Source organism: Protopterus annectens, chromosome 6.part1 (assembly GCF_019279795.1).
Source record: "Protopterus annectens isolate FY-2018-M chromosome 6.part1, PAN1.0, whole genome shotgun sequence".
Taxonomy (NCBI): Eukaryota; Metazoa; Chordata; order Ceratodontiformes; family Protopteridae; genus Protopterus; species Protopterus annectens.
Genome location: NC_056738.1, coordinates 323,569,118 through 323,591,599, shown reverse-complemented (window position 1 = coordinate 323,591,599; position 22,482 = coordinate 323,569,118). Strand labels below are relative to the sequence as shown.

The following is a 22,482-nucleotide window of genomic DNA, read 5'->3' as shown; positions in this document are numbered from 1 at the left end:
CTCAGAGGAAGGACATATCTGGGATTCTGATGCCTACAGCTTGCCTGCAGAGGCAAGGGCCCTCTCCATCGCTTGGAAAGCTGGCCTGCCCAAAGAGGGATGGGAGCCCGGAACCGAGAAGGACAACCTCGGAACCAGGGTCACACCCCCGTCCAATGAGCCTGCTCCCAAGGATGGAGGCTCAAGGGGACTCAGTATTGACAGTGCTCTTGGAACCATGGTCAACGGCACTGTAGAAAAACCCAGAGCTGTATCAGGTGCCGAGGAGCCTGCAGTCCAGTCCTGAACCTGAGGCAGTCCTGGCTCTGAGCGAGTCAAAGGCCAAAGGGTCGGCTCCTGAGCCACAGTGAGATCCACTAGTGGCACCAAAGGTGTGGGAACCGATAAAGGCATCAGTGCACAGTACTTTGAAGCCTGCAAAGAGGTCAAAGGAGGAGAATACGCTAGAGTCCATGGAGACAGATTCCCAAGTCCAAAGGGGAATGGGGTCTTAGAAAGTGATGCAATTCCTCTGGCCATCAGCAGCTAGTCCACAAGATGCACCACATCCAATTCTGAGAGGCTCCTGGATGATCTAGTGGATATCCCTGATGGGGACTCTGGCCATTCTAAGAAAGGGCTAAATTGCACCCAACAAAAGGATCCACCGAAGGGGAGTACCGAGTCCGTGCAGTATGATCTATTGGCACCAATGTCTCGAGTTTAGAGACGTGTAGGAGGGGTGTCCAAACTTGGAACCGAAATTGTAGGTAAGCTCGGTGCCGTGGTCAGTATGGAAGTCAAAATTTGTAGTTTAGGCAGAGCCGGTGCCATAGATGTTGTTGGCGCCGACGAAATAGGCGTTGACGGTACCAAAGATGGTGCCGTAGAAGCTGGTTTTGACTCTGGAGCTGAAAGAGTCATTTTTGGCATTTTTGATCTTTGTTCCTCCTCATCACCGGAGGGAGAAGAAATAACTGAATGTGGTCTCTTTTTATGTTCTTTGTGCTTTTTTCTGGGAGGGGGTGATCCCTCTGAAGCAGAGATAGCCTCTGAGAAAGGCATCTTAAGGAGGCCCTTCAGAATCAGCTTTTTTCTTTCATTAAATGTTCGGGAACTGAAACCCTGACAAATGGTACAAGGAGATTGTACAGAAAGATGGTGAACTCCCAAACAATATACACAAGAGACATAAGAATCGCTATTAGGCATTTTGCGACTACACTTGTTGCACGGTTTGAACCCTGAAGCTCCTTTTTTCCAGACATTATACTACAGTACAAAAACCAACAATATCAAGAAAAATAAGGAGGAGAGTTTTATTTATTTATTTATTTATTTTTGGAAAGGAAATAAAGGAAAGGAAAGGAATACCAGCAATGGTATTCAAGGATTACCACAAAGGGTAGAGGGAAAGGGCCGTACCAACAATGGTACTTCAGATTACTGTAAGGTATTTGAGGAAAAAGAAACTGGAAAGATACGCAAAAGTGGGTAAAAGACTAACGAGAGATTAGAGAAGTGAGTTTAGACTGAAAATAAGGTGACCAATATAAGAAAAACACATTTATAAGCAAGTGTCCATATCAATTCATTCTAAAAATATGTCCACAGTATATTCCACCATACCAGATACCAGCAATCTATAAACACAAGAGGGCATTATTTAACTCCTAGGTCTATGAAGCCCTCTTTTCAGAATCGGCTTCACCTGTATTTTGGTCATTTAGACCTGGAATACTCAGCCTACATCTAATGATCCAATGAAAAGTGAGTTGAATTTCTTTTGCATATTTAAAGTATGTTTATTTATGAATTTTATAAGAAGATGAAGTGTCATTGAAAGATGTTTTTATCCCACACAGTTGCAAACTAAATACTTAGCTGAAAGTTGGCTTTACGGCTACGTGGCAAATGAGATCTAAGGTAACAGGGAGGAGGGCATTGTGGGTAAAAGTTTAGCTCAAGAGTGTTTTGGCTGGCACGAGCTTGTTACAAGGCCGACTCGGTTCCGAGGACGGAACAGACACCCATCAGTAAGGAATGAATGAAGATTAACAACATCAGATGTATAGTTGTATTTCTTTCTCCACTACAGATTTTATATGCACTCAGCCTCTCACTGCCACATCTCAAAAGTATTTTTGGATCACTCTTAGCACACTGCTAAAACTTAAAGGACATTCAAAAATGTGAAATTATCTAGTTTACTTTAGGCTCCTCACCAAGTTAATTCTTGTTAATATGGCAAATGCAAATGACTCAGCATATATGCTATATGCATTTCTTTACCAGGTTTACAACTTCTTAACTAAGTCATACTTCTGCAGTCCCTAAAGCATTCTTTGTAGCATAAGGTCTATTAGAAGCAACAGTCTTTTCTCATAAATATATTTCAGGGATCTTTTCTCAACCATATACAAAGGCAAGCAGTTCTTTCTTCTATTAAACGCAAAGGCAATTCCAAAGGCATGCATGCGCACACACACAAATACTGAACAAGAATCCAGCAAATGTTTAAATTAGAATGACAACTGACCACATAAGTGCCCATTAGTAAAAGTCAGGTTTCTATATAGTGTTGAAACTAACTTCTTAGTCTTAAAATCTACATAAATTTCAAAGTCGAAAAAAGTGTGACATTCACAGCTGTAGTGGTGCTTGCGTGTGTGTGTGTGTGTGTGTGTGTGTGTGTGTGTGATTGACAGCATGGAACTTAAGACAGCAATACAGACAGTGTATTACTGAATAAGGAACTGCAATGGCAGCAGACATTAAATGTCACTGAAGTTCGTGGCTTGAATGATGGTGTTTTGAAGTGTAGAGCAACATTACTTTAATTTTAAGTGATTTGTACTTAATTTTCTCATATCTTACTCATAAGCCCATTTAAGGAGAGCTTTGCTTTTTTTGTTGGATTGGTTGATTCCTGTCCCAGGACTTCATGAATTCTGCACAATTCATGACAGTTTCTTAAGACATTTTTATTCTGGAGAAGTTTTGTTATTGTAAAGGCATTAAAACTTTTGTTAAAAAAAATAAAAAACATTCCCTGGATTCCTGTACAATATGATTTTGAGTTTTTTTTTTCATCTGAGCAGACTTGTTCTGGCATTCCATAAAACTTTGTATTATTAAGCTACCTGCCTATTTTGCTGCAGAATCGCTGTACCACTTCCATTTCATGTGTTACACAGCTGTAATGTGACTTACTTGTTCATATCAAAATACTTTAACAGAGGTATTTCAGAACTTCTTTAAACATTTCAAAACTCTTCTTTTGGTTTAATATAAAAGCATAATTCCACACCATGTACCAATAACTTCCGGAATAGTAAACATTAATCTGGCATATTCAAAATAAACATTCAAAGATAATGCAGCATTTTAAGAAATCACATGAAAATGTACTTGGCTGCAGGATGAGGCAATATGTACTACTGCTCCAATATGCATTATTGCTTTTTCTTTAAATTGTCTTGTGTTAAGCCTTCAGACATTAAGACATGACCCTCTATAGCTCCATTCTGTAATTTGAAATTTATATTTACTTTTTCATGTTTAGATTATTTTTCTGTTTCTTTAGTAAATAAGCATCATATCATGGTCTAATTAGGTATAACCTTACACCATCATATCATTAAATTACAATAATAAAACAGTGTAAGAAACGTCTCTGTGTGGAAGATTTTCAGTCCATATATCTCTAGTTAATCACTGTATATTAATCAGATCAGACAATAGTAGTAGAAGTAGCGAACTTAAACTTGTCTTAAGTCAAAACAAAACAAAACAAAACAAAAAATAATAAAAAATATATAATTGTACAGCATTCGAAAGTAATCCAAGCAAGGCAGGCAGGCAGTCTGTTTCCAGTCGAAAATCCTTTATTAAGTACACAGACAAGCGATCCAAGTAAAACAAAAATAGAGTAATAATTTCCTCAAAAGCTTTCTAAATATATACATAGATATATATATATATATATATATATATATATATATATATATATATATATACTTTTTATTAGGCATGGGAGTGGTTTATTGTGCTGTAAAACAGTGTTATTGGTACACATGTTAAATTCACATAATAATAATCCCTTCCCCCATCAGTGTGACATTCGAGCTGGTCCTGCCCTACTTAGTAGCTGTCATAATAATATTATAACCCTTATGTACTTTAAATAAAATTTATAATGATGTGGTACCTCTTATTTAACCAGATTATTAAGTAGATTATTAAGTCTGTGATTTTATCCAAGACAATATTACTACATGGCTGGAAATATATCAACTTTAGTTCATTTGGTAATAAAAAAATATATAAATATATATGTATACATTTTGCATGTAAAAATCAAGTTCTATTTTCATTACCTATTGTTAACAAAGATCGCTTTCTTCCTTCTAGACTTCTTCAGGTCTGTGTACAAGAACCTTAAACTCTATCTAAAAAGTACATATAATTGTATAATTAGTTAGTATTGTTATTACACATCATTTTGAATAAAGTGGAAAAAATAACCAGCACAGAGGAACCAAAAGAAGCCCTGTTCTTAGACACCAAATCCAACTTATAGTGCGAAACAAAGGTGTGGGGATTAGACCAAGTAGCAGCAGCAGCACAAATCTCATCTAAGGAAAGTATAGCTAAGAAGGCCAATGACACAGCTACAGACCTGGAAGACTGGGCTTTAAATGGTCTGGATAACTCCATATGCTTGCTGTCATAAATGAAGGAAATGCAACTAGCCATCCCATCTGGAAATAGTCACTTGAGTAACCACCAGACCCCTTCTATTTTGAGAAAAGGCCATGAATAGCTAGTCTGACTTCCGAAATTCCTCAGTCCTTTTCAGAAAGAAACGTAATTGTCTATGAACATCAAAACAATGCAACATGCATTCTGCTTTGTTAGAATAATTAGGAAAAAAAAAACGGGTGTTGTATTCATTGACTGAGGTTAGCCTCAGAGGCCACTTTCAGAATGAATGAAGGATTTGTCCTAAGAATGCCCTGTTCTTGTGGATGACCATTAATGGAGGTTTAATGCTTAGAGCCTGCAGCTCCGAGACTCTTCTGGCAGAAGTAACGGCCACTAAAAATGCCATTTTCCAAGAAAGGAACTTGATATCACAAGAAGCTGGAAGGGCTTTTGTGTCAAAGACTGCAGCATCAAGGTCAAATCCCACGGCAGGGAAGGATCTTTAATAGGCAGTCTAAGGAAGCAAAACTCCTTTAAGAAAGGCTTTGCACAATTTAGAAGAGGAAGTAGGCTCCTCATTCATGTGGTAGCTAGAAATGGCCGCTAACTGAAGCTTGACAGTAGAAAAACTCGCCCCATCCTGAAAAAGAGAATGCAAAGAGAGTAAAGATATCAGGAATTGGGGTCAAAACGGGATTTAAATTATGCTGTCTAGCTCAAACAGAAAACCTTTTCCACTTACTGGAATACACTTCCTTAATAGATGGCTTTTGAGAGGCCAAAGTAATTTTCCTCACCAGGGAAGGAAGCCTGGAGTGTGAAAGGATTACTGGAACTGGAGAAACCATGTATTTAAATGAAGAGTCTGGAGACCGGGAAATGAGATATGGTATGGGATCCAACATCCAGGGTGGACACCTCAGATGAGACTGTAATAAGGAGAACCATGCCTGCTGAGGCCAGAAGGGGGCAATGAGGATGAGAGGGGTCTTCAGGCATTGAACTTTCTGTAAGACCTTGGGAATCAGAGAAGTAGGAGGGTAAGCATAGAGGAGTCCCAGAGGCCAACTGTGAATCAGAGCACCCCTGGGTGACTCACCCGCTGGAGGGATCAGGGCAAAATAATCGCTGCATTTGCGGTTACCTGGTGAGGCAAAGAGATCACAGCACGGTTGACCACAACGGTCAAATATCTGACTAGCCACGGACGGATTCAGGGACCACTCATGGGGACTCAAGATAGACCTACTGAGCTGGCTGGCCAGCATGTCGAAACTGCCGGGAACGTGAGTTGCAAAAACAAATCACTTAGAAGACATTGTCCATTTCCACACTCTCATGGCCTCTCTGCACAGGGGATAAGACCGTGTTCTCCCTTGCTTGATGATGTACCAGACCACCACCATGTTGTCTATTTGAATTGCTATGGTCCCTAGAGGGAGGCACTCCTGACAAGCTTGCAACATTAGGACTGCCATCATCTCTAGGACGCTTATGTGCAATTTGGTCTCTATGAGGGACCACGTGCCTTCAACTGTCCTACCCTGAAAATGCCCACCCACCCCAACAGGGAGGCATCTGTGGTCACTGTGGTCTTGGATTGGAGAAGACAAAAGGGTCTGTCTAAAATTAGATTCTGAGTCTGAAACCACCACGCAAGGTGACTTCTGCACACCTGAGAATTCCTGATGGTCATGGACATGGGGTGGAGTGGACCATTGAACTGCCAGGGTCCACTGCAGAACTCGCATGTTATACCTGGCGAGACAAAATAATTGGATGGTAGCTGCCATCGAACCTAACTCTTGTAGAATCAGATGGACTGATGGACGCTCTAGAATCAAGCGAGACCTGATCCCAAATAAGATGAACTCTGCGTAAAGGCAGTGCTGCACTCTTCCATATCATGTCCAACTGAACCCCGATAAACTCCAAATTTTAGCAAGGAGAAAGGTAGGACTTGGACAAACTGACTGTGATTCCCAGATGGCAAAAGAAATTGAGGGCATAAGAGGTGGCCATTGATAGTTGATGCCTCGTGAGGGCCATGAAGAGCCAATCGTTCAGGTACAGAAAGACCTGGAATCCTTAGAGCCGGACATGGGGTGCCACCACTGTCACCCCCAACGGGCTGTGGTGACTCCAAAGGGCAAGGCTCTGAACTGGTAATGACTGGCCCCTAACCCAAAGCGCAGGCATCTCCAGGAGTGCCTGTCGATTTTGGTATGATAGTGTGTGTCCTTGAGATCTACTGAGCACATCCAATTGTCCTTGCACAACAGAGGCAGAATGGACTGGACAGTGACCATCCAGAACTTGGAATTCTTGATCGACAGGTTCAGTTTGCTGAGGTCCAAAATGGGATGCAGGTCCATGGCCTTTTTTTGGTACCAGAAGCGAGAGTAAGTTCTGGACCCTCGTTGTCCTGTTAGGACCTCTTGGATGGCTCATTTTAGAAGAGGGTCTTGAACCTCCAGTTGGGCTAACTCCCTTTTTTGAGGTGGAATATCAAGGAGGGATTTTTGAATCGAAGAGGCTGAAAAAAGGGGATGAAGTAACCCCTGGAAATAATCTAACATCCACTGATCTGTGGACAGACTTGTTCAGGCTAGTGGGTGAAGGGAGAAACATCCCCCGATTGCCTCCAGGGCAGGACAGTCGGAAAGCTCTTCAGAAGCGCTGAAAAGGCTTCTCCGAGAAGGGTTCCCAGGAGCCCTGATTCTGCAGACCCCCTCTGCCTCTGGGGCAGCATCTACCATTGAATCCCCTACACCGGCTTGTGGAATAGGATTGTTGGGGAGCATCCTGGAAGGAGGACTGAGTTTTGTGGAACCAAAGTTTCTTACTACCTGTCTGAGTCTTAGAAAAAGATCATTGGGGGAGTAGAAAACTTGATTCCCACCACAGACAGAGTCTTACCCTCCTGCTCAGTGTGGGTCAATGTTTGCTTGACAGACTGTGTGAACAAGGTCAAACCGTCAAAGGGAGAATTAGTAAAAGATGCCTTGAAGGGTTCCGCAAACGCACAAAGGAGAAGCCAGGCATGCCGTCTAATGGCAATACCTGTGCCAGCCACTCGAGAGGTGGCTTCTGCTGTGTTGGAAATCAACCTCATTGAAGCATTAGCCAGGGAAGTCAGAGAAGACAACTTAGGAGAGACCAGCTTAAGACTCTCCGGAGGCAGCAACTCTGTAGGTGAAGTGGTGATTTCCGACACCAAATCCCTCTGAAGCTGGGTAAAATGTGCCATGTAGTTGGTTGCTCTTAGTCCAAATGTAGCTGAGGTAAACACGCGCTTGCCAAATTGGTCAACTGCCTAAGATTCTCTATTCAGGGGATGGACCAAGGCTCTGCTCCACTAGCTCCTTCTTAGTAGCGGTGGCCACAATGATGGCATCAACAGGGGATGCCCTTACTCCAAAAAGCCTTATTTTTGGGGGGACTGAGGAATTTGTCCACCTTTTTGGGTACCAGTTTCACTGTGTCTGACTACTTCCAAGCCTTGTTGGTGATGAGATCCACAAGCTCGTCATTAAGGGGGACACCCAGGTAAAAGATGGGCCCGTCCCAAAGGCTTTTAGAAACATGGCTTCTTCCGAAGATGGGGTGGGGGAAGACCAACTGCCTCTTTGCTTGAGAATTTCGAGAATGCCCCCAAAGGGCACTTCCTCAGAAGGCAGCCTGGGGGACCAGTCTCCCTCCTCGAAATCCGTGTCCTTGGTGACAGACTCTCTAGGAGAGTCCAGGTGCCTCCTCTTACACGTTCTCTTTTGAGGGGGTTCCTCCATGGTGGGCTCTGGGAAGGACTCAGAAGAGACAGGAACCCCAAGTGGGGCAGTGCCCATCTGAAGGTGCTCGTGGGAGGGCTGACCCTGGAAGGATGATGAGGCATCACCACCCAAAGCTGAGAGGGGCTAGGGAGGACCTAGAGACAAATGGTCGTTGACTGCCAAGCTGGAGAAGGTGCTCTCTACTGCCAGGAAGGCCAACAGACTGGACGAGGCTCCCCTCTCCTCTTCAGCCAACCGGAAAGGGAGAAGGGACCCAGATACATTACCAAAGCTCCCAGTCCCAGATGATACTGGCCCTGAGCTGTCGAGTGACAAAGCCCCCATGGGAAGGAAACAGCCTGAAAACTGAGAACCCGAACTCCCAACCCCCAGAGAACCCGGACCGGCCTCACTGGGATGAGGCACAGCTTATTCAGAGGGCTGCAGAACAGAGTCGTTCAGGGACCCTGGAGGAGTCGAGAAGGGAGGTATACCCGACACAGATGGCCTCTCACTTGGAAAGCTCTGGTTCTAATGCTCCAAAACCAGATGGCTCGGAAGAGGAGAGTAGAAGCCTGTGGGTGGGGAAGGTCCCTTGGCCATTTGATCTGGGCTGGGGACGACAAGCCAAACTTAATTTGGGCCTTGAGGAAGCTCCTCATCATCCTATCCATATCCGAAGCTAACAGGCTTCTGGAGGATCTGGAAGATGAAGATGAATGGCCCGACCTAGCTAGGGATCCTGCACTGGATCTGACAGTTCTGTGGTCTCGTGAAGGGGAATGGCTCTGATGTCTCAGATCCAATTTACTGGAGGATCTAGAGGGGGAGCTGTCTATGACTATCTTACATGACAATGCACTGGGATCAGATGGTCTGGCAGGATCAGATGACTTGGATGGTGTTCTGGACGGATCTGACAATGGGATCAGATCAGGAGAGGGCTTGCTCTGAGATGGATTTGAGTGTCCATGAGGCACCGAGACCTTGGATCTGAGGGCCTGATCTGAGGATCTCAGTGTAGAAGTGCCCAGATCTGAAGCCACAGAGGCTGGACTTGGATCCGGGGATCTGTGATCCGACAGCCTCGGCTTTTTTGAGATTGAAGGAGACCCTTTGGAGGGAAGAGGGCGTCTCTTCTTGGAATCCTGAGAGGGTTTGGCAATAGATTCCGATTGCAGGGGACCACCCTGAACCAAGCCCTTGAGAAGCAATTTGTTGTGGCACTCCATAAAAGCCCTGGGGTTGAATGCAGCACAAATGTCACATTCAATCTCCAGGTGGGCCTCTCCTAAACAGTAAAGACACTCCTCGTGCAAGTCGGAATAAGGCATCTTCCGACCAAACAAGGGGCATCGCTTGAAACCGGAAGGTTTCTCAGCCATAATCAGCACTCACTCACACAAGGAAAAAGGAGAGAGAAGAAAAGGAGGGGTTTATTTTTTGAAAAGGAAAATGGGCAGGAAGGGGACTACAGTGACAAGAGATAAGAGCTAACTCTAAGATATGGGATGGGAGGTAAACTAATTTAGAAACCCTAAAATACAAAAAGATAGAAAATGCATAAAAAAAAAAAAAAAAAAAAAAAAATCACTTATTTAACTGAGAAGTCGCTCGAGCTCACATGCATCCAACACGTTTAATGGCAAAGAAGAACTGAGGATTAGTGGTCAGCAGGGGAGTATGGCAAGGGGGGAGCTTGAGCTCTGGATCTATCCATTAATTGCAGGCTCGGATCCAAAACCCATCAGTGATGAATAATGACACGGATAGCATCAGATCATATATTTATATGAAAGGAAACAAACCATATTAACATGTTCACAGTTACAAAGATTATAAATCCAATGTGTTCTTCTGTACAAATAGCTTCAATCCAACATTACATAAATCTCTCAATTCCTGCCTTCCCTTAAACCTCATTCCAAAACATTATTCTGCACATATAGCAGATCTCTCAACCAATCGGGGACAAATTTCAACAGAATCAGGGACAAGTCAAGAAAAAAAATCAGGGACAATCAGGGACACTTTTAAAATATTAGTGCTATTAACATGAAACATTGACAGAATCAGAGCATATGGATAAATACACATTTTCTGAAGTAAAAGAAGTCTATAACTCTTAATTATTGTCATTATTCATTAAGTGTAATTCACCATCTTTCCTCCAAAAGTCACTAGTTTTAGGAGGGATTAAGAGGGACAGAGCTAAAATTTGAGTCAAAATCAGGGAAGTCCCTGAAAATCAGGGACAGTTGAGAGGTGTCATATCGTTCCCACAAGTTCCACTTTTTCCAGGTAATTTGTTCCTACCATTTTCTAAAGATCCCACTTCCAGTTCTTTTACTGCTGTCATGACATTTGAAACTTCAAATATATTCGGTTTAGACTTTGAGTTCCATTTTCTAGTAATTTTTTTAGTAGCCACCAAAATTAAACTTAACAAGGCCTTACTAGGTCTAGGCAATTCAGATCCTGTATCTCAGCTCAAAAAATAATTTCTTTAGTTACATCCATTTGCTAACCCAATATTTCTGACACAGTACTCTGTAGGGAATTTTTAAAGTCTGCCAACTCACTGCACGTTATCCCCATAACCTATCAAGAATATTCCTTTCCTTTGTTTTTTTTATGAATTTTCCCATCCTTATCAGAAAGAGTAGAACTGGAATTAAACAGGTGTAGGTTTTGGAAACTCCCTCTGTAATCGTACTATTTTCTGTGGGACTGAAAAACCTCAGTGTTCCCCCATTGAAAGCACTAGTCCAGAAACAAACTCAGAAAAAGAGAAACCCTCTCAGGGACAAACAGAAACTGAGCTCTCCTCCAAGTCTGAGTCAGAAATATGAAGAAAAACATTGTATCCATTCTTGCATCTTATTGTTCAGATTCAGAACCTTGAACATCTTCAGTCAAAGAGGAATCCCTCTTTCTTTCAACAGAAATTACTTTACAAGAAGTATCAACAGCCTGAATTAAACCCTAAGCCAAACCTAGTAAACTACTCCTATACAAAGAAAGTTGAGGAGGAGTAGATACATGCTTGGTTGTCCGTTTCTTTTTGACAGGAGAATGGGGTCAACAGTGTTACTAACAGAAACAGTTTCCCCAGGGATGGGCACAGCATTCTGATACAACAGGAAAACAGTCCCTATTCCCCCTCCCAGGACTGACAACAGTGGCTCTCCATTGCCCACACAGAAGACTCCAACAGCCACAGAATATGTGGCTAATCCCAGTCCATAGTGGCTGTAGATGCCACCCCAGAGGGATCAGGGTAAAAGATGAGTGGTTTGAGTACAACAAATAGCTACAGTACAGTCATCCACCTGCTGCTGAGGCAACTTACTACTCTGCTGTGGTAGCAAAGGCTGTTTGCTTATTTTTTCTTTTTGTGGCTGGAATAAGGAATGACCGTGGGACTGGTAATCTGTTCCATGGTGAAGTCAAAACTGGTGCCTTTTACCAGGGGAAGCGGAGCAGCAATTTCCAGTAAATACTACCAGCTTACAAAAGTTACTTTTTCTGACAGAAAAAAACACAGTAAAAAGTGCTTTAAAACAGCATGCCAGCACAACAAAAGTAAAATAAACACAATTTCTCCACAGAAAAAATGTTTTCAGTTACTTTACACCACTTTTAAACTGAAAGAAAAAATGAGCGCTCTGTTTAAAAGTATGTTGCAGTCTAAAGATGGTCTTTTAAAACACAACACTCCTAACTTAAAATAACTTTATTGAACAGAAAAGTAATAAAACACCAACAAAATTAAGAAAAAGTTTTTTTTCCCCAATGGGAACATTTGCCCAGTAAAGGAAAGCACAAGTTGACTGCTGACCCTCAAAAGCCCCAAAAGTGCATAGTCTTCAGCAGCAGTAAAGCTTTTGAGGGCTTCCCACCTCAGCTCAAGCTGCCTGGCAGTTTGGGCATGCAGAAGGTATCCTAAAGCTTTGGAAACTGACCATTTGTTATATCCTTGGCAGACTATAAACCATATATGGCTAAGCCTAGAGCAGCAGCAATGATCAATATGATGATCATCAGAAAGTGTGTGAATTCCAAGCAAACACAAGGTACTTTATTAAGGTAAAGTGGCTGTCAAGTTGTTAAATATAACAGTAGAAAATATCTACATCTCTATTATGTACTTCTACTCAAATGCACATATTTATTTATTTTTTATTTATTTAACATTTGTTTAAAAAATAATTGTGTAAAATAATAGGGTAATTGTGAGGTGGAGTTCAGGGATGAGTTAAGACAGGCACTGGGTGGCAGTGAAGAGTTACCAAATAGCTGGGTAACTACAGCAGAGCTAGTAAGGGAGACAGCTAGAAAGGTGCTTGGTATCACATCTGGACACAGGAAGGATGACAAGGAGACATGGTGGAATGAGGAAGTACAGGAGAGTATACAGAGAAAGAGGTCGGCAAAGAAGAAGTGGGACCGTCAGAGAGATGAAGAAAGTAGACAGGAGTATAAGGAGATGAGGTGCATGGCAAAGAGAGAGGTGGCAAAGGCTAACGATAAGGCATATGAAGAGTTGCATGAAAGGTTGGACACTAAGGAGGGAGAAAAGGACCTGTACCTATTGGCTAGACAGAGGGACCGAGCTAGGAAAAATGTGCAGCAGGTAAAGTTGATAAAGGATAATGAGGGAAACATATTCACAAGCGAGGAGAGTGTGTTGAGGAGATGGAAAGAGTACTTTGAGGGGTTGATGAATGAAGAGAATGAGAGGGAGAGAAGGTTGGATGATGTAGGGATAGTGAATCATGAAGTACAATGGATTAGCAAGGAGGAAGTAAGGATAGCTATGAAGAGAATGAAGAATGGAAAGGCTGTTGGCCCAGATGATATACCTGTGGAAGCATGGAGGTGTTTAGGTGAAATGGCAGTGGAGTTTTTAACCAGATTGTTTAATGAAATCTTGGAAAGTGAGAGGATGCCTGAGGAATGGAGAAAAAGTGTTTTGGTACCGATTTTTAAGAATAAGGGTGATGTGCAGAGCTGTAGTAACTACAGAGGGATTAATTTGATCAGTCACAGCATGAAGTTGTGGGAAAGAGTAGTGGAAGCAAGGTTAAGAAGGGACGTGATGATTAGTGATCAGCAGTATGGTTTCATGCCGGGAAAGAACACTACAGATGCGATGTTTGCTCTGAGAGTGTTGATGGAAAAGTACAGAGAATGTTAGAAGGAGTTGCATTGTGTTTTGGTAGACTTAGAGAAAGCATATGACAGGGTGCCTAGAGAGGAGTTGTGGTATTGTATGAGGAAGTCAAGAAGTATGTAAGAGTGGTACAGGATATGGGTAGTGTGACAGCGTGAGGTCTGATTGGGAGTGACTGATGCATTTAAGGTGGAGGTGGGGTTACATCAAGGATCAGCTCTGAGCCCTTTCTTATTTGCAATGGTGATGGACAGGTCGACAGATGAGATCAGACAGGAGTCCCCGTGGACTATGATGTTTGCAGATGACATTGTGATCTGTAGTGAGAGTAGGGAACAGGTGGAGGAGACCCTGGAGAGATGGAGATATGCTCTAGAGAGAAGAGGAATGAAGGTCAGTAGGAATAAGACAGAATATATGTGTGTGAATGAGAGGAAGGATAGAGGAATGGTGAGGATGCAAGGAGTAGAGGTGGCGAAGGTGGATGAGTTTAAATACTTGGGGTCAATAGTTCAGAGTAACGGTGAGTGTGGAAGAGAGGTGAAGAAGAGAGTACAGGTGGGATGGAGTGGGTGGAGAAGAGTGTCAGGAGTGATTTGTGACAGACGAGTACCTGTAAGAGTGAAAGGAAAGGTCTACAAGAGGGTAGTGAGACCAGCTATGTTATATGGGTTGGAGACAGTGGCATTGACAAAAAGGCAGGAGTTTGAGCTGGATGTGGCAGAATTAAAGATGTTAAGATTTGCACTGGGTGTGACGAGGGTGGACAGGATTAGGAATAAGTATATTAGAGGGTCAGCCCAGGTTGGAAGGTTTGGAGACAAAGGCAGAGAGGCATGATTACGTTGGTTTGGACATGTGCTGAGGAGGGATGCTGAGTATATTGGGAAAAAGATGCTAAGGATGAAGCTACCAGGTAACAGGAAAAGAGGAAGGCCTAAGATAAGGTTTATGGATGTGGTGAGAGAGGACATGCAGGTGGTTGGTGTGACAGAGCAAGATGCAGAGGACAGGAAGATATGGAAACAGGTGATCTGCTGTGGCGACCCCTAACAGGAACAGCCGAAAGAAGATGATGATTTATTTAACATTTGTTTACTGGGAAAGGCCGACTTGGAACGGAGCCAATTTTCAGAGGCAGCCCGGGAAGAAATGTTCCAGATATATGTCTTGGTAATGTGGGAGGAAACTGAAGCACCCGGAGAAAACCTACACAAACGCAGGGAGGACATGCAGACTCTGTGCAGAAGGCACTCCAGCCGAAAATCAAACCGGAGAACCTTTTGCTGAAAGGCGACACCACCACTGCACCGTCCAAATCGATACGTCTCTCTGTTCCTTGTTTGGGACTTTTCTGGTCACTAGTCTTAATAAACTGCTAGCTTCAGCTTCCTATATACTAACAGACTAACACAAAGCTATAAAATTACAACTACTTCACAAGTCTTGTCAATTAACTTGTTTCAAACTATTTTAAAATCTCAAAGACAAGTGCATTTATACAACTTCACCCTTTGCTAAGAAATACAACAATGAGAATTTAATCTTACTTTTTAAATGAAACTACATGAGTAGAACACAGCAGCAATAAAAAATGCAAAATGCATTCAAGCAGATACAGATAATGCCTTCAGTAAGCGCAATGAACTTGTCATTTACCTGCTAATCTCTTCTGCACCCATGTGAAACAGAATGTCTGTGGAGGTCAAGCCAAAAGTAACTCCATTTATATTAAGCATGCAAGGTTCAGAAACAAAGTGCACTCTCTGAAAGAAAAAAAAATGAATGTGAAGGCCCTAAAAGTCCAAATTGAATGTCAAAGCACAAACAAGGAAAGTGCAATAGCAAAGATGACATGTGCTTTGGTCCATTGCATGCAGCTAGGTAAATTAACAACACACAAATGAATAATATAACATAACTGTGAGGTGCAGTGGTTACAAGCAAGCTATTATTACGCAGCATCTCAAAACATTTCTCAAAATCTTAAGTTCAAAGCCATTACAGTTGTATCAAAAACTAAAGCATAAAGATGAAATAGGCCACCAAGCTACACAAAAAATACCTGCTTTTCTTCCTTGGATAGGCTGTAACAACTGAATGGTGGTTGTGGGTATACAAACTCGTGGTGTACATCTCGAAGAGATGGTACAAATATCAAATGTGATCCTGAACTGGAGTGAAAAAGATGCAGTCACAAATTTACAGTACTGTATAATCTAAGTGAAAGAAATCAAATAACAGGACCCAAACATAGAATTAGTGGAAAGAAACCAAAGATAATGTTTATTTTCAAAATCACCGTTATTGAGCCATAACAACAGTGACCTATAATAAAACACTTGCTTCATCCAGTGATCATTTTACAATAGAAGCATATCTTATTTATCCAAAATCATTAATGGCATATAGCTCTCTTGAAACAGTAGTGCAAAATTCCATAATATTTAGTCTCTTCAAAATATAACAATATATATGTTCTTAATTGAGTCTTTCAATCTAAACACCAATAAGGGACCCACAATATCAAAGAAGAGGGAAAAGACTTGGCAAGGGAAAGAACAGTTGAGTAAATAAACTTACCATAACAGCAGACGTTTGAATGATCACTGCTGTAGTAACCTCTGCTGTGTGGGTTATATCCTGCCAAGGATACAACAGCCAGCCAACCTACAAAGCTTCATGGCACCTTCCACATACCCAAACTGTCAGGCTGCCCAAGCTGAGCTAACTAAAAGACAAGTTAGGGCACCAAGCCCTTCAGAGCTTTCATGCCAACAAAGAGACAGAGGATGAGTCCTGAAAGGGCAAAGCTAAGAACAACAAAAATAAATTTCCACACCCTGCCACAAAAAAAGAAGTTATGTACTTACCATAACATTCCATGTGAGGTGTTCATCTCGCCTTTGTTCTTACACACGGGTTCGGAGCCGATCCTCGGCTCCGAGTCGGCCGCATGGCAAAGCTTTGCATCTTAGAGAAGCTGGAGATCAGACTATATCCCACAATCCTCCCTGCTATTCCTCAGATCTAGTTTGCGAGAAACCAGACCGCTAATCATCACCTTGGTGCAAGACATACACATTCACACGGTTATCCATGAACATCCTCTGACTATAATAAGTAATGCCTATGGGCGGTGAACTATAACCTAATGAGGACACAGACCAATGAACCCTAGAAAGGAGTAAGAAAATCCCGACTAGACTCTAGTCTTACCTATTCTTCCATAACATGTGAAGGGGGGGAAGGGAGGGAATGTAAGAACAAAGATGAGATGAACACCTCACATGGAACGTTATGGTAAGTACATAACTTCTTTATGTGAAAGTGTTCAATCTCGCCGTTTGTTCTTACACACGGGTAGCGTCCCTAGCTCCGTCACCCTGGGTGACTCATGGAAGAACGTTCCTGAGCACAGTGGAACCAAAGGATGTCCTGTCCTTGGAGGTCCTGTCAACCTTATAATGAGTGATAAATATATGAGGTTTAGCCCAGGTAGCTGCTGCACAAATCGTGTCCAAAGGTAAGCGAGCTGCATGAGCCAACGAAGTGGACACGGACCTGGTAGAATGAGCCTTAGGCTTGAAAGGTAATGACTGATTCTTAATAGGTACACAAATTCTATACAATCGGAAAGCCATTTAGATAAGGTACGTTTTGTGACTGCCATACCCTTTTTGTTGTCTGCAAACGAAACAAAAAGCTGATCTGACTTTCTGTGATCTTTAGTCCTGTCCAGGTAAAATCTCAGCTGCCTATGAACATCCATCTTGTGCAGCATATACTCCAATTTGTTTGTATGATTCTTGAAAAACATGGGGAGCTCTATGGATTGGTTGATATTTAGGACAGAACATACCTTGGGGAGGAATGACGGGTTTGTGCACAAGGAGACTCTTTCTGGGTGGAAGATCAAGTACGGTGGGCCTGACTGATAACGCCTGTAGCTCAGATACTCTTCGAGCTGAAGTGACAGCCACAAGAAATAGTGTCTTCCACGATAAGAACTTTAGGAGGCAGGATGAAGCCGGTTCGAAGGGAGGTCACATCAGTTGTGACAATAACAGGTTCAAATTCCATGGGAAAAAGGGCTCCCGAATGGGTGGACGAAGGTGGAAGGTTCCTTTCATAAAAGCCTTGCAAAGCCTGTGAGACATAATAGAAGAGCCCCCCTCACCAATATGAAAGTTAGATATAGCCGACAACTGTACTCTCAAGGTGGAAGTCGAGACTCCTTCGTGAAAGAGAATTGATAAGAATTCCAGAACTTTGTGTAGTGGAGCTACCAAGGGATCTATGTGTTGGCTTGACGCCCAACATTTCCATTTGCTCCTGTAAAGCTTTCTGGTGGAGGCTTTATGAGAGGCAACCAGAATGTGTTGAACTGCCGGAGAAAGAAGATCTGATCTGGCTAGAGAGGGAAGCGAAGCAGCCAAGCTGTCAGTTTGAGGGATTGAAGAGATGGGTGAGGAACTCCCAACAAATGAGTCAATAGATCTGGCACTGGGTCCATAATCCAAGGTTCCTCCTTTTGATGGGCTCAAAGAAAGGGGAACCATATCTGCCGAGGCCAGAATGGCACTATGAGCATTATCATCCTTTCCAGGTTCCTGGCTTTCTGTAGAAATTTGGGAATCAACGGGGTAGGAGGGAATGCATACAGGAGACCCGGGGGCCAATCGTGCACCAGTGCATCCCTGGGAACATCCCCTGGAGGGGGTAGAAGGGCAAAGTAGCTTCTGCATTTGGCATTCAACGGGATGCAAACAGATCGCATCTGCGGAAGATCCTTTCCGCCACCTGTGGATTGAGGGACCACTCGTGAGGTAACAGGATGGCTCTGCTCAACCTGTCCGCAATGACGTTGGATGACCCCGGGATGTGCGTTGCCACTAGAAAGCGACCCGTGGACTCTGCCCATTGCCAAATTCTCATGGCCTCTCTGCATAATGGGTAAGACTTGGTTCCCCCTTGCTTGTTTATGTACCAGACCACAGACATGTTGTCCATCTGAACTGCCACTGTTCCCAGAGGTAAGAGAGCTTGGAAGTGTTGCAACGCTAGGAACACCACCCTCAACTCCAGAACATTTATGTGCAGGTTGTACTCCATGTCGGACCATTCCCCTTGGACTGTTCTTCCCTGAAAAAGTCCTCCCTACCCTATCAGAGAAGCGTCCGTGGTTATTGTGGCCGTCGGGTTGGGTAGGACAAACGGGCGACCCATTGTGAGATCCTGACTGTTTACCCACCATGAAAGATCTCGTTTGCAAGAGTTTGTTATTAGCATCTCGTGCGATAAGGGTAGCTGCTGGAACGACCATTGCGCGAAAAGCAGCCATTGGAGGACCCTCATGTGCAATCTCCCCATGGCAACTGCGATCAGAGACGCTGCCATTAGTCCCAGAACTTTTAACACTAGCCTGGCTGGGGCTTTCCTGTTCTAAAGAAGAAGAAGAACCTGTTCTTTGAGGGCTGACGCCCTTAGTGGAAGAAGCTTTAACAGTGTTAACCGTGTATCTAGGTCTGCTCCGATGAATGAGATATGCTGTGAGGGCGATAAGGCAGATTTTTCGAAATTGATTGAAATTCCTAAGTGGGAACAAAGGTTGACTGTGTAGTCTCTGGCTTGTACAAGACGATGCTTGGTGGTGGCGGTGAGGAGCCAGTCATCCAAATACGGAAACACTCGGAATCCTTGTTGTCTCAAGTGAGACGCCACTACTGCCATGCATTTGGTGAATACCCTGGGGGCTGAGGTGAGTCCAAAGGGCACAGCTCGAAATTGAAAATGACTGGCTCCCAGCTGGAAGCGTAGGTGATCTCTGGACGGCCTGGCCATTTTGATGTGGTAGTACGCATCCTTGAGATCTATCGAGCACATCCAATCACCCTTCTGTAAGAAGGGAAGGATCGACTGTAGCGTGACCATCCGGAACTTCTCCTTCCTTACGAAGGTGTTGAGATTGCTGAGATCCAAAATCGGTCTCCAGTCCCCTGTCTTCTTTGGAACTAAAAAGAACCTTGAGTAAGTTCCGGATTCTCTTTGGTCCGCCGGGACTGGCTGGATGACTTTTTTTTTGAGCAGCTTTGAAATTTCTACAGCTGCTGGATCTCGCAGATGGGGTGGCACATCTGGAAATCTCTTTTGTTGAGGTGGGGTGGAAGTAAAGAGAATTATGCATCCTCTGGTTACTATGCTTTTTACCCAAGAATCCGAAGTAAGATTTAGCCAGGTCTGTGGGTATAAAGCCAAGTGACCCCCGACCGCCTCCAGAGTAGGACAGTCGGGCCTCCATTCAGGAGTGCTGGAAGGGCTTCCCAGAGACTGTATCCCTGTCGCCCTGATTTTGCGGACCCCCTCTGCCACCAGGGCGGCGTCTTCCATTTCTTCCCCCTCCTCTGTCTCTGGAGGGGGCATCATCCTGTGTGGCTTGGAAAGATCCCAGAGTCTTATGGAACCACATTTTTCTGCCTCGTTGCCCTTTGGGGTACGGTCTAGATGGAGCGGAAAAACGGACCCCAACAGCAGACAGGGTCTTCCCATCTTGCTCACACCGAGTTAGAGTCTCCTTTACTTTGGGCCCAAAGAGTGTGGCACCATCAAAGGGGGCTTTGGCAAAGGAAGACTTGAAGGTTTCCGCAAAGGAGCACAGCCGCATCCAGGATTGTCTACAGCTCTACTCGATCCTTCGGCCGCATATGAGATGAGCCTCATGGATGAGTTTGCTATTGAAGTAAGGGTGTTGAGTTGTGCTGTCACCTTATCTGAGACAGCAGCATCTGTGTTACCCTGGAGGGTATCTCCCAGTTCCTTAATGAGATCCCTCTGTAGACGTGTAAAATGAGTCAAATAGTTTAGCAAACGCATGGAAAAAGTCGCTGAACTAAAAACGCGCTTCCCATATCTGTCCATAGTCCTAGAATCCTTATTAGGAGGATGAACAGAAGAGGAAGACTCAGACATTTCCTTCTTTGTGGCAGCGTTGACCGAACTCCTTTAGTGAGATAGGCTTTATCCTGGGGGCGTGATAAATTTGTTTGGTTTTCGGGACCGGTTCCACTGTGTCCGGTGTTTCGATCAAGTCCATCAATTCATCGAAGGGCAGGGTCACCCAGGAGGTAGAAGGTTGAGTCCCAAAAGCCTTCAGCAACACCAACTCGTCCTCAGTGGGGGCTAGGGACTGCCAATCACCCCTCTGTTCCAAGATCTCCAGGATGTCTGCAAATGACACATCCTCAGAGGGGGATAGTGGGGACCCCTCTGCCTCATCCAAATCGGTGTCAGACATTAGAGATTCCTGTGGGGAATCAATGTGCCTCCTCTTGCACAATCTCTTCCTCGGAACCTTATCAGAGGGGGCTTCTGGTGTGGCCTCCGAGGAACAGGGAGCACCCTCTGGGGCTGGCTGAGGCAATGGGGCTCTAAGCTTAGGGTGAATTGTGGGAGCAGAAACAGAAAGCGGCCCTTTAGGGGAAGGAGAAGACGCCTCTGATGAAGTAGTTGTCTGTGCAGACAATACCTTCCTCATAAGGTCGGGACTCCTCGGTTCGAAGCATCCTCGATACGAACCGTGGGCTCCGACCCGAGGACAGAGCCGAACCAATCTGCGCCGAGGTTCCGGGAGAGTCGGCACTCGGTGCGACTCGGTCCTGGAAGAGGTCGCCGGGACTCCCTATGGGCTCGTCAATGGTGCAATGGAGGTTCGGCACCGAGGGCTCCGAAGACTGGACGAGTCTCGAAGGAGGACCTGCTGGAGACACGGGGAGGCCTTCTAGTTTCGACACCAACTGGGACGAAACCACAATCAGCTTGGAAAGGGCCGTGTTTTCCATTAGTTTCTGCGATCCACATCAGTATCGGATAATGGTCTGGAAGAAGAATCGACAGTGGAGGCAGCTCCGACACCGGTTCCAAGACCTGGGGCTCGGTGAAAGATAACTGTTCGATGCTCGGCCCCAAGGTCTGTGGAACAGGCGAACGAATCTTGGAAGATGAGCTCGGAGCCGATGACATGGGCTCCGATGTCGAAGACTTAGAAGCCTGGTCGGACTTCTCCAAGGCCTCCTGGAAGTCAGGTTTAAGTAAACCTCTGTCAATAAGCTTCCTGTGCCTCTCTGTCATGACCCTCCCGCTAAAGGAATGACAGATGGAGCAATCCTCCTGCAAATGGAGAGGGCCAAGGCAGTAGACGCAGGAAGCGTGATAGTCAGTAATGGACATTTTCTGTCCACACTGACACCTCTTAAAGCCGGATTTGGCTTTCTCTGACATGGTACAGTCAAGTCAAAACACTAAAACAGTGAAAAATAGAATGGAAGAAAAAACTAGCCAACAATAACTATATATAATAATAAGCAGTATACTACAAGGCTATAATAAACACACTAGTAGAACAAAGCCAAAGTTCTGACAGAAAACAAGTAGAATGAAGCCCAAAACTTATGTATCTAATATATATATACAAGATATATATCAAAAAACATGCACACACACTCTACACTATCTATCTAAGGTTAAAGTTAAAGTTTTTGTTAAAGTTTTTTTAAAAAAAATTGCTTATCTGAATCGATAAACTAAATTGCTCTCTGGCCCGAGCTCTCCTCGACCGATCTGTTGCAGCGGCAAACTAGATCTGAGGAACAGCAGGGAAGATTATGGGATATAGTCTGGTCTCGAGCTTCTCTAAGATGCAGAGCTTTGCGATGGATCCGTGTAAGAACAAACGACAAGATTGAACACTTTCACATAAAGGGGATTTAGAGAGTGGCTATTGCAGCAGAGATCATTCAAACATCTACTATTATGGTAAGTTTACTTACACAACTGTACTATGTTCAGCATATT

The 22,482-nt window shown here is 43.9% G+C and overlaps 1 protein-coding gene across 1 annotated transcript in view; it reads right to left on the bottom strand.

Annotated features, from left to right (window-relative positions):
- Positions 1-22,482, bottom strand: part of POLA2 (DNA polymerase alpha 2, accessory subunit) — a 633,383-nt gene that overhangs the window by 207,309 nt on the left and 403,592 nt on the right. Inside the window, exons 14-15 of the mRNA XM_044075741.1 lie at positions 15,698-15,806; positions 15,292-15,398 (exon numbers count right to left, since the gene is read on the bottom strand). Of these exons, the coding sequence (XP_043931676.1) occupies positions 15,292-15,398; positions 15,698-15,806 (216 nt within the window). The remainder of the gene's footprint in view (positions 1-15,291; positions 15,399-15,697; positions 15,807-22,482) is intronic.